This window comes from Rhipicephalus microplus, chromosome 1 (assembly GCF_043290135.1).
Source record: "Rhipicephalus microplus isolate Deutch F79 chromosome 1, USDA_Rmic, whole genome shotgun sequence".
Classification (NCBI taxonomy): domain Eukaryota; kingdom Metazoa; phylum Arthropoda; class Arachnida; order Ixodida; family Ixodidae; genus Rhipicephalus; species Rhipicephalus microplus.
The window spans coordinates 167,177,721-167,193,942 of record NC_134700.1 but is presented as its reverse complement, the minus strand read 5'-3'; the positions used below and the strand labels follow the sequence as shown (position 1 = coordinate 167,193,942).

Below are 16,222 nucleotides of genomic sequence, written 5' to 3'. Positions count from 1 at the left end.
TTCGCAAAAAGAAAGCGCCATTTTTTAGATTCAATCACACCAACGTTATTATAAACTATTTTGTTTTGTATAGACTGAGCATAGTAACCTAATTTAGTTTGACCACGAAATCGAAACTGGATATTTGTTTGTTATACCCGACGCTAGAGGGGGTCACCTCCTCTGTCTGTCAGTCACAAGACAAGCTTCGCCCAGCTGCTCGGCTGAACACGAATTGTGCGGCAAATCGGGGCTAACTAGTAGTGGATTACTCTGCCTGCTAATTGTGAAAGACTCGGATGCAAAACAGATCCAGCGCCATGAAGAAAAAGGTATCCGCTCGAATTCGATATCCTTCAACTCAGAACTGTGTACGCCGCTGTTTTTAAACACGGGTGAAGAAGAAGAAAGGTCGCTTCTGCTAAGGCAGCCTTCGTTCGGTGATGCGATCGACTCGTGCTGCCGGTGTTTGTCGGATGACGAAATTATTCACTGTAGAACAGCCAGTATGCCGAAGCTTAAACTTCGTCGCTAGACCAGCCGAAATGCTCGCGCACGAGACACAAAAAGATACGCCTTCCGGTGGTGATACCCAACGTGTCACGAGTTTCTTAACATCGTGCTTGCAATGCCGATCTGAAATTTTTTCATCAACGCACTGCTTTCAAACAATGCGTTTTCATTTATGGGTCACCAATTACTACAATAAATTTCAAGTGTGTGCTCTGTTACAATGAGCCGAACAAGTGCTGTGTTGCCCATGCCGCTTCCTTAATTGTTTTTCTGTGGAGTCCGCATGACTTTCGCTCCGGGCTGTGTTAAATTAAAATTATTAATCTGACTAAGAAGAAAAATTGCAGCAGAAAGAGACAAATTACGCCGTAGAGGGAAATATGCTCTGTGCGCGGTAGTGGGCTGAGATCAAAGACCACTGTAGCCACATTGTTGTTTTACGATTTCCTGTTTGTTCTCTGGCCAAATGTTTACAAGACTGGTGGCTTCACTGAGTAGGTGCCTACTTGAAACAACCGATTGATTAAGCTTAAGAAGATCTTTCTGGACAATTAAATCTTCTTCGTAAAAACCCTAGTGAAAAAGATAGTGGGGAAGTAGGGAGGTAAACCAGTACGCAGACTAAGTGGCTACTTTGTTCTGGGCTATGGGGGGTTAAAGGTTATATAAAACGCCATGCGCACTGGAGTTTGGCATATTATCAGTCTGCCATTCAATCTACATGTCCTAAAGAAGTTCTACTATCTGTTAAGAAGTCTGGACTGGTGTCTAAGTATTTGCTACATAAAAGGCCGATTCGCCATTTTATCAAATGCTATTGAGAGTGCCTTTCTCAGAGCACTCAGCGAAGGTGCTTACAGGCGAGGTGTGCAATAGCCACTCTGCTGGGTTTGTTGCATGCAGGTTTGTCTGCTGCCCTGATGCGCAACAAATGGGCGTTTGTGGAGGCCATGCCAAGGCACATGTGGCACTCAAGTTCTTGTTCAGCTTTACACCATGCCAGGCAGGGAAGCTGATCTCTAAATGCAGAACTAAGCTATGCAAACTATTGTTTGTGGATTTCATCATGTCCAATAAATCCGGTGTGGGTGCTAGTGTGTAAATCTTTGAAGCTGCGGCAGGTCTTGATAGTGACAGAGCTATACAGTGCATGTGTTAACAGGTGGGTCGTTTACAAGGTTGCTATATTAATGATACATTGGCCTAATATTGACCAATAGGTCATATTGCATTTTTTGTTGATCGTGAAGACAACATTATTTATCTTGTTTATGATACTGTTTAACAAACATTGTGACACTCTGAAAAGTTGAATATGATGTATTGTGGCCCGTGCCACTTTTTGAGCTGTCAACCATCGTGCATCATATTTACCAAACATACATTCGTTATAGTTCTCTTTTATCCTTTATTCGTACGTGTAACTTCTCAACATTTTAGGTGCTGCTCATGGGCAAGAGTGGTTCGGGGAAAACAAGCATGAGGTCGATCATATTTGCCAACTACATTGCACGGGACACACGGAGGCTGGGTGCCACAAGTGAGTGTGTTCAGAATTGTTTAACTTATCTTGGCTCTCTGTAGTGATAGCCCGAGCTGAATGAGAGCAAGGCAGACTGGAAAACTCCACTGTGTTGCTTTCTTGCCCTGGTCAGTGAGATTTCTCGAAGAAATTTCTAGAGGGAATTTTGCCGCTGCACTACGGTCATCCAGCTACCATGAAAATGATGCTTAGCAAACAGATTTACTTTGTGCTTGTATGTTCAAATGTCCTCTTGGCTTCATTTATTATGCAACATTTACAAGCTTAGTTTCCAGACAATTTATACCTTTGTAAATGCAGTAACAACTAGTACGCATGCATAACCATTGAGAAAATTTTAAATTTATAATGCAATATTTTGTTGACAGTAGTCATTTTTCAAAGTTGGTTGAAGCTGTACTACTGTAATTTAAGCATGGTGATGTCGTGGCCACTCTTACCATGTTGGATTTATCGCTGTGCTTGCAACTCTCACAGAGTAGCAAGTGCAGTCAGAACTCAGAGTTGCAAGCCACAATAATTTTTGTTAATGCTCCCTGCTTTTCGGATTCCGTTGAACTGCAATATGCTCTGCCGCTGCCTCCGCTGCTAGCTTGAGTGGAGAATCAAATGTTGACATGCACTCACGCTATGGGTGTAGGGATGTGTGGTGTTGGCTAGCGTCTACATACTAGGCAGTATTTCAATCCAGTGACACAAATGAATACTTCATATGGTACGCTTGAGCAACTGCTGTTGTACAATTCACATTTTACCCTGTTCTTGATCCACCCACCTTTAGCAGTTATGGCACGAACGATAGAATTGAGGGGTACGTTATATTCATCGCACATCTTATAGCATGCAGCGACTCTTCTTGCACAGAACTGTGTTCCCAATGATCTGCACACTGTCCTAGCCAGGCCCTCTATACAGAGTTTAGTGCACTAAGTCTCATTTTCGTGGCAAGTGAGCCTGGGATAACATGTGTACGTAGAAAGGATTTGTTTAATTTTATTTTGTCCCTGCTGCACTGAACCAAAGAACAGTGTGTGCTTTCTTTAGAGGGACCGGCATGATGCAATAACCATTGGGGATTTCGTGCCGCTGTGAATCCCGCCTCAACAAATTTATATTGCGTACAGTGTTTTACGGACTTGCTCCAAGCTTTCTTAGGAGCTCAACATGGAGCTTTTCGCTATCCTTGCACTCAACGAGGGCGTTTCGTTGCAGTTGATGTCGAGCACTCGCATGTGCGCTTTCTGGGAAACCTGGTGCTGAACTTATGGGACTGTGGCGGCCAGGAAGCCTTCATGGAAAACTACTTTGCCAGCCAGAAGGACACCATCTTCCGGAATGTTGAGGTTAGACTACACCCAGTAATGCATCTGTAAGGCTGGATTGTGCGCATGAAACAGTGGTGTGTGCTTATGACCATATGTTAGCAAAAAAAAAGTGGAACCCACTCAGACTTGTTCACGTATATTGTGAGCACAATGTATTTCGGGCCTGGGGCTCACTCAGACTCAGAATAAAATTTTTTCTCAACTGCACTTATCAAACTCAGTCTCAACAAAATATTGCTCACCCGAACTAACTCATATTCATGACTTGGTGTGAGCCTTGGTACGTCCAAGTGAGTTGATTCATGACTACGTTATTGTATAGTTAGACTTTTTGGTCATGTGTCAATGCTCTGTATTGCCGATATCTCACATAATCACAGCTGTGCTGTAAGCCTTGTGATGTCATACCTCAGATTACGAGCTGTCAGGGGTTGCTATCCATTTCGGACATTTTTATTGAAAGACGTGACTCGCATGAGATCTCTTATAAAGAACTTCCTGGGAAAGAGATTGCAGGAGATGACCAGGGAACCTCTCCCCCTCCCCTTCTTTACCTCACACCTCTGGTTAATCAATATTAAGCTAGTATACAAGCACTAATGTGTTGTAATGTATGTACATGGGTATAGACGCGAGTTGACATAAAGCTAATAATAGTAATGCTAAAGATGAGTAGATAGGTCCATAGGTAGGCTAAAAGGTGCTGCTCACTCAGAGTGACTCGAAATATATTTCGTGTTTAGAGCTCCCTTTGACTAGATCCTCAAAGTTTTTCTTAGAGTCACTCGGACTCACAGCTTCATCGGAGTTTGAGCCAGTCGGCTAGTGAGCAAGTTTGCCGACCTAATCCTATGATCGAAAAACTGAATAAAAGATTATTATATGTGACCGGTATATGGGTGTTCTTTGCTTTTCGCTTCTATCAAAATGCGACTGTCATAACTGAGAATCAAACCTCCATCCCTTGGTTGACTGAAGTTAATTCTAAATATGGTGGATGTTGCTAGTGTGCATCAATTGTAATCAGGGTAAATAGCAATAGGCCTTTGTCTTGCATAACGGCCAGCTATACTCACATCTAATACAATGATGACGTTGTCTATTCAAGGTGCATTTGTACGTACTTCTTTGCATTGCACGGTCAGGGAAGCACGCACCGTGTAAAAATTTGCTGTGACGCGCAGGTTCTCATCTATGTCTTCGACGTGGAGTCAAGAGAGCTGGAAAAGGACCTTCACTACTATCAGTCATGCTTAGAGGCAATACTGCAGAATTCAGCGGAGGCCAAGATCTTCTGTCTCGTTCACAAGATGGACCTCGTGCCTGAAGAACAGAGGGAGAGGGTGCGTTCAAGTTTCTCCTTTGATGTTTGGTGTACTAACATTAATTAGTCCACAGTATTGTATGAAGAGAAGTAACATTTCAAAACCATCCTTCCCCAGGTCTTTCCTCTGGGCAAATTCAAGTGTAGCTTTTAAAATCACTTACTACTTTTGAGGAAATGGTGGTTTACATTAGGGCATCTGAAACGGAAGCTCTTGAAACCTTGGTCATTGGCTGGGAGTTACTCAAGGATAAGAACCAGCTATCGATGTTTTCATGCTATGAATGAACACAGCAATAATCTTGGCAGCAATGGTATGGGAAGTTGGGCTTGTTAATACAGGACAAAAGCGATGAACAAAGAGTAGGACAGAAAGGATAAGAGCAAGCACATTCCATCTGTTGTACTCTCTCTTCATCATTTGTTACCCTGTACCCAAACATGCTGTCTTGGCAGCTGCGGAAGTACACAGACTAGTACTGCAAAAGTTGGCTTTTATGCCTTCAACGGAATGTTTCTTTTATTTATTTACACATACTGCAACGCTAATAACGCTATGACAGGAGTGGGTGTACAAAGCTACACAAAAATATAACTAAAAACTATGAGCATAATGCAAACAGGTAACGTAATAACATTGTGTGAAAGTTAAGGCAAAAATATCAGAACATGGAAAAAATAAACGCAGAAATAGCATTTGCAAACAGATCAGCTTATTTCAAACACATGTGTTCCGAATTTCGGCTACAAAACTCTGCGATGAGCATGAGCGAAGAGAACCAGGTAGTGAATTTCAGTCTTCGATGGAGCGGGGGGGAAAACTGAACTTGAACGTAGTTCGAGTTTCGAGTGTGTATTCAAGCTTGATGAAGTCTAATTATGAATATTAATATTTCATTTTTAGTACTGAAGATAGTTGTAAACATAAGAAAAGATTGAGATAACTACAGAAAATGTCAATATAAAGTTTATTTGCTCCCTCCACTGGAAATGCAAATCACATTTATTTTTCTTGCTGACTTTGATACATATATGCTTAAGCCATTTAATATAACTTATACAATTAATTCATTTAAAAATAATCTCGTAATGCTAATGAAGCTTCATCTGTATTAGTTCAAATGAAAGCCAGAAAATTTTAATGTTTGATGTGAATTATTCTAGTTGTGTTGCTGTCGCAGTAATTTTCATAATGAATGCTGGAACACACTTGGTTGCTAGTTTTAGGACTGCATTGCCATAGAAATTACAATAATTTCAGCAAACTCAAAACATTTTGAACTATAGTCAACAAAGCTTTCATGTTAAAAAAAACAGTAGAGATATGCAGGCGGACAAGTATAAAATGAGTGATAGTGGAATGGGGGAGTTATCTGTGAATGAATGGTTGCACAGAAACATTACAAAACTTTAAAAGCATGCCAGTATTCCGGTTTGTAACCTTGGCTCGGATTGCCCCGTGTAGGACTGAAATTTGATATATACATTAGTTGAAGCAACATGTCGCAGTTACCGAAGAACGCTGCCCATTGCCCTTTTCACACGCACAGCCCTTCATATGGTAAACATGATAACTCGTGTGTCGCTCATTCACTGCGTCTCTTTCTGTACAGATATTCCGTTTGAGACAAGAGGACCTCAACAGGTTGTCCAAGCCTTTGGAGTGCGTGTGTTTCAAGACGTCGATATGGGACGAAACACTTTACAAGGTTGGGTGTTTGTGAATTCTGTTGCCTTCCATATGCACATTCAACCACTCCTGGTGCCGCATTCTGACATGGAGAACTGACATGGCAGTTTTGTTGGCTATCATGTCAAGCTATGGCATCGCAACAGTGAAATCTAAACAATATGGACAAGGTTGCCTGTTTCGTGTATTACATGGCAATAGCAAGACAGTGTTTCCTAATAAGCTTTTAAATGTGGCAACTTTTTCATGGTTGTGTATGTTGCATTATTAAATGCTCGGGTATGTACTATCAAACAACTTATTAAAAAAACTAATGTGACATAACTGAATAGTTACCGTAAAAAATAGGATTAGGTTGACTTGCAAAACTTTGAATCTCCAAAAAAAAAATCTTTAATAATCACGAAGTATTGTGGCGCACCCTTACCTTGGTAAATATGCGACACAACCAGCTGCACTGTGGCGACATTTCTTTTTATTTGGACACTAATCTTATGTAGATAAACACCAGGCCAGAAAGTGCTGTCACTCGGACTCATCTGAACTTGATGACGTCTGTTTTTACTAGCAATGTCCCAGAGTGCATCGTTCTCCGTTCCATCCAATGCGTTACTGATGCAGCTTTTGCGGAAAGATGTACATACATCACCTCAGCCCGAAGCCCTTCCGCTTCATAAATCAGCGCACCCCCGATGGCGATCCATTGAATTGCACCCTCGTGAGCCCAAAGTCACACGTTATCTCGAGACCTTTCATGCGGATGCACTCCGCTGTTACGGGCAGCGACCTTGCACGCAGCTCCCGGACGAATTCGGCGAGTAGATTTTCCAGTTCAGAGTGCACTGCAGCACGTCCACGAAACGATGCTTTTTAATTTATTGCTACAGGATGTGCTGCGCTGCTTTTGGCTCCTACAGTATACGATGCTTTTCTCCAATTCTCCGAAGCAGACGGCAACCTGCCGTCTGCTTCGGCATACTCTATAACTTTTAAAGCTTATCGTAAACTGCCGTCGACTACCGCTCATTTCTGAAGAAAATAAAAAAAAGAAAACAGCAGACTGACAGCGGATAACCGAGGCAAAATGGCGTTGCTAGAACACTGTAGGCTTTGTCTAGCCTTGCCCAACGACACAGCTGCCGATGCTCACGATGGCAATGCAGGCTTTCGACTTCAGCTGCCCATTTTTGCGAGACTTCCACATTTTTTCTGCCAATGACTGGTATACAAGACGAGGGCCGACTTTTAATTGCATTTTTTTAAAACAAAATTTGACCTATATTCCCGGTATGTCTGAGTCAAACAATGGCCATGTTCATCTTCGTTCGTCCTTATGAAAGATAAGTGGCATATTATTAACAGGGGTGTGTGAATAGCGAACTTTTGAACCTACTCGAACACAAATCGAATAGTGATGACATGGAATCGAATGCAAATTAAATACTGCTTGAATAGTTTTCGGAAAATAAGGCAAGCATTTTCAAAGCAGCCGAGATGGTAGGGTGACAATTTTCAAAACAGTCTAAGAATTTTACAAAATTTCATTTGAAACAAATATGCAGAAGTTTTAGGAAAGGAACATTAGAATTAATTTTAACAGACTGATTTGTCACAATTAGGTATTTAAACCGAGGCAGACTCATACACAACAGCAACGAGAGCGTTCAAAGTATTTTGTAACTCCAGGCTGAAATATAGCAGTGGCTACAGTCTTTCATGTGGTATTTTGTGAGCTGCTTATAAAACTCGTACATAAAATTTTCCAATGTTCGTGAGTTGTGCATCGTGAGATGGCATGGTGAAGATAGTGGATTTAAGGCACAGTTGCTTCGGGGACACCAGAGTTTTAAGCAAGGATGCCTTGATCCTGTGACCAATATTGCACCCATAGTCCTGTTTGTACATGGGTTATATGCATGAGAGATTCAATCATGAAAACAAGAAACGTTACCCTTCGCTGGTTGTAATGCCTCGTTCCTTCTAGCATTTTTTATATTGGCTGATTATTCGAAAAATATTCTGTATTTCGAATTTGCACAAAACCGAATAGAATGCTATTTGCTTCACAATTATAATTTTTTTCGAATATTCACACGCCTCTAATTATTACATTCCCATGCATATATAGCACATGTTGTTTAGATTTTATTTTTATTGCATCATTTTTCTTAACAAGCAGTGATTAAACAAGCTTCATTGTGTGATACTACCGAACGAGGACCACATGCAGGTCATGGCATTGCATATGACTTGAGCAAGTAATTTTTGCTGCTTCCATCGTTTTCCTTCACGAAGCAGTTTTGACATTCAACGACCTTGTTCTTCTGAAAGGTACCTCTTTCCCACATCACTGTTTTTCATGAACGATTTTCTGGAGGTTGTATGATAGCGAGTGACCACTCATGAAAACATTAGATTATTACTGTTATTGTGATAGGAATTACGTATATGCTTGTGACCTGTCTATTGCCATCAGCGTAAAAGCCGTGCTATGCTGTCTTGGGTGTGACAGCATGTTGTGGCTTATACACATTATCTAGATGGCATGATTTCTTGCACACACCAGTGTGCACAAACTGGGGAAAGAAGAGTGGGATGGTGCCTCTATGCATATAGTTCCAGAAGGTTAAGTGTTGGAGGTCACGTGATAGGCCGAGAGTAAGTTTGATCGGTAAGCAAAGGTTTGTGGCACCTTATACCATATCTACACGATTGTAAGTTGACTCGAATGTAGGTCGACCGCCGAAAAGGGCACGGCATAGAAAAATAAGAGAGGAGCACGAGCACATTTTATTTTTAAAAAAGATTTCTTCCTTTTTGGCACACCATAAAGCCATCGATGTGCAAAGGTGGCTTCAGGACAGTACTTGAAAGCTGCGCAGAAAAGCTAGATTTGCGGAAATGCGCAGAGATTAATTTCAAAGAGACTTCCCAACCAAAACTCGTTTTCAATTTAGGTCGATCCCCCAACATTTGATCGTCAAATTTGAAAAAAAAAAGGGGGTTGACCTACAATTGTGTAAATAATGTATGACCCACAAATCTCCCAGCCTCATTTTGTTTTGCCATGCAAGTAAAATAGTGAAGTTTTTTTTTTAACTTTCTGCAGAACTACTTCGCAATTTGCGGAGGAGTTGCCTTGTGATGTGTGTGATTGTGATTATGGGCATGCAGGCCTGGTCGTCGATTGTGTACACACTCATACCCAACGTCCAGCAGTTGGAAAGCAACTTGCAGCAGTTTACAAACATCATCGACGCCAACGAGGTCCTCCTGTTCGAGCGTGCCACTTTCCTTGTGAGTATGCAGGAAGATCTGATTGCAGTATCGGAAGAAAGCCAACTCAAGCCCTTTTGCTTTGCTCTTAACACCCTAAAACTCTTAATGTTTCTTGAGAAATGCTACTTTCACCAGGTACAGTCAGCTAAATCTTTAGCTATCCTGGATGAGTGGCAGTTTTTTTTGTGTATCTTTGCCATACGACCGAATTGAGTTTCAAAAAAGGTGAGGACAAGTGTATGCCCACAAAGCACATGTCTACGAAGCAAATTTTTGTAACGTCGTTCCATAATATGGTGCTGAGAGACAAAAAGTCCTGTGCACAATAGTTAAAGTTATGGCCGACTCTACAACGATTGTTTTGTGCTAGCGAAATTGCAGCACCGCAGGAATATTGACTCTAGTGTGTGTTTTAGCATGCCATGGCAAAGCCTGCCGTGACAATGCTGCTGTTCTAGATATGCACACTGCACCGTAATTTTGACATCGTTCCATTTATCCTTAGTTATGTTCAAGAAACCGGTGTCACTTAGAAACGACATCAGACTTTGCCGGAACCAGCTGCTTGGCTCAAGTTTTCTGTCAATTCATTTTGATTAAATTTTTCTAAGTTCTGCTGTGCCTCTACACTTCACTGCAGAAGGCCAGGTCCTATTCTCTGCTAGCCGTGCCTTAAATGCAAGCAATTGCATTCGTGCCGAGATGTCCAAGTGTCTTTCATCGTTTCCTGCGCTCTGTGCTCATTCCTTGAAACAGATAATCAGCCACTGCCAGCGTAAGCCGCACCACGACGTTCACCGCTTCGAGAAGGTCTCCAACATCATCAAGCAGTTCAAGTTGAGCTGCAGCAAGCTGGCGGCCCAGTTCCAAAGTATGGAAGTGCGAAATAGCAACTTTGCTGCTTTCATCGATGTATTCACTCCAAACACCTACATCATGGTGATCATGGCAGACCCTACCATGCGTGAGTCTGCAGTTTCTCATTTATTAGCGGCACAAGTCGGTGGTAGGAAATGTGGTTCAGAAAATGTTTGTTAGTTGCTTGACACATTGTTTCAACTGTTTCCTCACCACAGAGAAGTTGGATTTTTTTTTTTGTTTGAGTTAAGAATTTTTTCTATAACAGCTGCTTACAGTGCTGTGCAATACATCCAAGTGAAGGTGAATATATCTGCTTTTATATGATGTTTATTTCAATAAGCTATGTAAAAAAAGTTTATTAAAAAAGGTTAATGAAAATAATTAAAAAAATGAAACAAATAACTAAACAAGATATTAAAGATAAAGCATATTTGCAAATGCAGGATTAAACTTGGATAAGAGAGAAATCCTATCCTGTTAGCATATTATCAATAAAAACGCACCTCTGAGGGGCACCCAAAATTGTGACTACCGTATTTACTCGCGTAATCCTCGCACGCGCATAATTCTCGCACCCCCCACATCGCCCAACAAAAATAAGATTTTTTTTTTCCCTTGAGTAATTATCGCACCCCCGAAAATTGCCACAATAATGTCGTATGCTCATTCCAGTCGTTGATTATGATAGCGCACGCCATCTCTTAAGCATCAAGCGTACTATTATTGCACGAAGACTCAATCCAATTCAAGCCAAGCCAAAGCGGCAAGTGCGCTGTGCGGTGTGTTTTGTATGTTGTGTCTGTAATGTCACGTTATGGGGCGATACTGAAGCTACACGGCTGCTTTCAAGTTGAAAGTGATTGATCATGCACCAAACAACGGCAACAGGGCTGCCGGTAGGCCCTTCAAAGTCGACAAGTTTTGTGTTCGCTACTGGTGACGGCAGCTGAAAGCCACCAAGACGTGTGGGCCTGCTGTGTGCCCAAGACTGGGATTGATAGTAAACTTTATTTCTTCAGAAGGAAACTTCGGACGATTCTGTTAAGTAGCTATCAGCCCAATACTGACGTCCTACGCTTGCTTACCTTTTAAGGGCTTTTGTTGAGTGACGAACGCTACCGCTATACCCGCAACGCCCACAAGGTTTGCATATTCTCGACTATTTGCTTGCACTTTTTGTGTCTCAAATAAACCTTGCCTCGTATTGAACCTCTGCTTTTATTGTTGAGGTAAATTTTAATTAGTACTTCTCAAAGCTTGCTGTTAGTTGCTGGTGTTAGAATCCCGATTTGCGATTTAGATTCCTTTTCATTCTGTACGTTTTCGTGGAAAGATTTCCCCACGTAATTCTCGCACCCTCCAACTTAGCATTCATTTTCCGCCAAAAAAAGTGCGAGGATTATGCGAGTAAATATGGTATGATAGATGGTGTGTTAGTATGCAATAAAACTCTGCATTCCTTTCAGCAGAGTTTAACTCACCTGAACAAAGGTTCAGATTTGGTCTGTCAGCTGTGAACACGATTTACATGCGATGTAACTACACATATTACTTTTTAATTCCTACTGCTGCTATGTGGTGCTCAGAAATTACAGTAAACTCCCACTAAATGGAACCTGAATGGACTATGAAAGTACATTCCATTTAACCGGATTTCCGTATACTGAGAGAGGAATAAGGCTGCGAACTACAAGTAGGGAAACAGTCGTGTTAGAGACAATTGTTCCGTTTTAAGAGATATCTGTTTACTGAGAGCTTACTGTCAAATGCCGAAAGATTGTGTACTTGAATTTTGGCACACTTTAAAGGAGCTCCGGTGCATTTTCATCTTACTGAGATAATGTCATTTTCTAATAGCATTGACAGTCCTGCCACAGCTAGGATGGTTCATTCTGCCCAGACACTTGTTAATTATTTTAATTAAACAATGAACGATGAGTCAAAACAGAAACCGAAACAGGGAGCTGCTCCATCCTCTATGATAGGTGTCTATCAGATGACGTCGCGAAATACGTATTCGATGATGTCACGAAATCTGCCACACACCGTCACAGCTGGCCAGGGTGTAAACATAGCTCACGTGCCTCTTCTGACGCGTGAAAAGCAAGTCTGTAATGTCATATGACCCAGAATCAAGCTGTGCTAGCTCGTCTGAACTTACCAGTGACAAGTTCAGCAATGATTGCAGCTACTATCCAAGCGTAGAACCATCGCCTTTTGATTTCGACCAGCCGGTGCATGATGCATCTGATGTGCCCCGAATCAATCTTCTAGTTGCTCGCTCAATATTGTGCATTAGTGTAGGACCTTATGCAATGACAACTAACACGCTGCATGCGGCTGACAAATCTGAACTGTGCTCGCGACGTCGCCTTGTAGAAGAAAGTGCGCGCTGCATCCCTTTGTTGGGCAATGCTGGGTTGCAGTACAGTTTTAGCATGGTTTTGAAAAGGAGTAGGCACTTACGTCACATACTTTAAGTGGTCCGAATTTACAAGTGCAATTCCAGAATTGGCTACCAGTGTTTATAATAGACCTCTACCGGGGTACGTCACAGTGTGACATCACCAGTGCACGTGCAAGGCGGTGGTTGGCAAAACATTCCTGCCGGTGGCTCAGTGGGGTGCAGTCGCTCGGTGCTTGGGGCAATCTTTTTTCTTTTTGAAAGCTTAATCTTCATCTCACAGTGGCAATATTAGCTGTGGTATGTGTCAGAGAAAATCTAGGTGTGTGATAAAGTGCGTGATGAAATATTCGCCACGCTGGCTGGCTGTTTATCTCGGAGAAGTGAACACATGTGGCGGCCTGTGCGAGGAATAGCGGCATCGCCTTCGAAAATGTGCAGTGTTGACTGTGGCGTGTAGTGTGCGTTGAAAGGCATCGATAATATTGGTTCACCTTCACAGACGGTGAAATTGGGAATATTGTGTGTGGTGCATGCAGTGTGAATAACGCGATGCGTCCTGTTTGCGAAAACACTAGTATTCGTTGTGGGCCGGTTTCAGTAACCGGTTGTCGATGGAACTTTACGATCTGACATTGTAGTCAAGGTAAGAATGCATTTGACGCAATCATCTGAGAGTGCGTACATCTCAGCGTATGTGCAGCGTGCAGAAAAATAAGAGTTCTTGATCTGCGGTGATATATACGACTATGCATGAGCTATAAGCATGTTGTAGCGTTGCCGAATCTGCATATATGCTTCACCACGGCTATAACTCGTATTATTGAATACCTGATACGTGTTAATAGAAACAGCGGAGATCTTTGTTTCTTATCTACTTTGTACTTTTACGGCTCGATCCTTATGAAGTGACAATGCGCATTAGAAGTGTGTATCAGGCCTAAAGGAGCAATATGTATGTACGAAAGCACATTATAGGTGTTAAATGCAGCAAGGTAAGTGTGCCAGATAATTTTACATATTATTAAGATGTCGGGTTTTATATAACATGAATTTTCACTGGGTTATTGAAAAACGTAGCGGCAGAATGTCACTTCGATTTTCATGGGGATATGTTAACCTCAGCCTAACCCATGGCAAGAAGTGTTTCCTTTTTTTTTATTCATCTCCGATCAGACTTCTGGGTAATGAGTGAGAATCTTATCCGTGACGTCGCGCACAGCAGCTCACAATCAGGCTGCCGCCAATGCTGTACCTCGTTTAAAACTGAATTGCACATGCCACAATGAAAATTGAATAAGTTTACATCCATGCCATGCAAATATTTCTCTAAGTGCCAGTAAACGTGTACATTCAAAACGTTTGCTTTCGAAAAAGATCAGATTGTTTTTTTATGGCTGCCATCTACGTGGGTGAAGCCCCATGTGTGCTAGTCGCGTCTCTCAGTACTCTAAACAAAGTTTGTCCATCCATCCAACTACGACGAGCAAATTTCCACACTTTGAGTAGTGACCCTTCCGCGACCCCCTTCTTTCAAAAGCTGTGACTTTAGAACATAGCAATGTAGAAATTTCTGTCGAAGGAATGCAGACACGCAGCTCTGCTATGCAGAAAGATGCCGCCGAAGGAACTTTCTTGCCAACCAGCGGCTGCTCCAAGAGAGGTTATGGGGGGCGGGGTGCCCGCAGTGACGTCACACTGTTTACAAACAGGAAGAGGTCTATTGGTTTTCTAAACAACTAAATGAGTTAAAGTTGTATAATATGGCACATATTACCACGGTACTGGTGAGAACACATGTTCAAAGTCTTATTTAAATCAGTGAATATGGAAAAGTCACCCGAGTTCTCCTTTGAAGAACCTCAGGTGGTCAAAACTTCCAAAGCTTTTCGCTGTGGCATCCCTCATGTTCATATCGCGGTTTTGGGATGTTAAACCCCTGCAATTATTATACCATCAGAAGCAGGCTAAGTACAATTTGGTTTTGCAGTAGTATATTGCAGGAATATTTGTTTTGTGGTGTGTGCTACAGCTAATAACGCAATTTACGTCTAGTATCCTCATATTAGTGAATTTTCACAGAATCTTTAAGAGTGTTTAGAAGCAAAACCAGTTTTCAGGTTTCAAAAGGCAGTACTTGTCATTTTTTCCACAGCGCCAGCGGCCACCCTGATCAACATCAAGAATGCCCGGAAACACTTTGAGAAGCTCGAGAGTGCCAAGGGCTCAAGCTCACAATCGCTCGCTAGACGATAGTAGTTCCTAGAGACTGTTAATAATGCCTTCGCGTTTTCGTTTCACCTCGCTCCCAGAACCGAGATGCTCCTGTTGCACCGATCGATATTGTGGCACAGAAGCTGCATTCTGCTGTCTCTCTTCGACCACAACCTGTCCGGTCTGAAAATCACGAACGAATAAATTGTGCGAGGGTTTAACGAAGAGGCACCCCACAGACTCTCAAGTGGGCAGGCCTTGTCAGAGCAATCCCACAGGAAGGAATATAAGCAGTGTCGTCGTTCACTGCAGCTTGTTTTAGACAGTTCAGAATATACAGTTTGAAAATGTTTAGAGATGTGTATTTTGTACAAACTGATGATAAATAAAAACAATGTTGCTATTGAGAGTCTGTCAGTTTTGTTCTTTCTTTCTTATGAATGTATAGTGAGGCACACAGTATGGCGAGGACTTGCAAAATAAATTGTGCCATTCTGGGGTGAAATACAACAGTGTGACCATACAATGTGTGTTGGATGTCGTAACGCAATTAAATGTTGTTTGTATATAAGTGAAAGTGTGCTCTAGAAAGTAGCCGTCATCACCAAGAGTGTAAGACAATTCTTCAGTGCTGATCTTTGCATTGACCTAACAAAGCCCAGCTGTGGAAATATTATCTTCATTCATGAATTATGAGTTATTGATAAATGCGTAAAACATATATAGTTTAGTTTTACTGCAAAGCCTTGAGTACAGTGCTGGAAAGAAACTTAAGCGCACAGGGTAGAGCAAAATTTGGAAAAAAATCACTTTTTCCTTGCAATTTAGAAAAGGTGTCTCTTTGTGCATATTTTACACATTTGCACTTTTCTTCAACAGCATTTTTTGTGGCTCTGAAACAGTTTTTCCGAAAGCACGTAGTGAGTGAATGACACAAGTTCCTCGTACGAGCTTTGTGCTTACAGTCTAATTTTATGAAAAACTACTTCATGTACGAAAGTTAAAATGCTTGTTTAGAATCTGCTGCATACGTCGGCAAAACTTGTGGAACTCACTCGGACACGCTCATGAAATATATCTTGCACTTAGG

At 41.8% G+C, this 16,222-nt stretch overlaps 1 protein-coding gene across 1 annotated transcript; it reads left to right on the top strand.

Moving 5' to 3' along the window:
• The first annotated feature begins 153 nt into the window (after window positions 1–153).
• RagA-B (Ras-related GTP binding A/B) lies at window positions 154–15,541 on the top strand. Its single transcript, XM_037429276.2, has 8 exons — window positions 154–311; window positions 1,933–2,032; window positions 3,248–3,378; window positions 4,545–4,703; window positions 6,298–6,393; window positions 9,549–9,671; window positions 10,410–10,617; window positions 15,074–15,541. The coding sequence occupies exons 1-8, from the start codon at window positions 279–281 to the stop codon at window positions 15,172–15,174; spliced, it is 951 nt and encodes a 316-aa protein (XP_037285173.2). The 5' UTR covers window positions 154–278; the 3' UTR covers window positions 15,175–15,541.
• The last annotated feature ends 681 nt before the right edge of the window (window positions 15,542–16,222 follow it).

Coding starts and splice junctions, on each gene's coding strand:
- RagA-B (XM_037429276.2), top strand. CDS start 279: ATGCAAAACAGATCCAGCGCCATGAAGAAAAAG. Junction 2,033..3,247: donor ACGGAGGCTGGGTGCCACAA/GTGAGTGTGTTC, acceptor GTTTCGTTGCAG/TTGATGTCGAGCACTCGCAT. Junction 9,672..10,409: donor TCGAGCGTGCCACTTTCCTT/GTGAGTATGCAG, acceptor TCCTTGAAACAG/ATAATCAGCCACTGCCAGCG.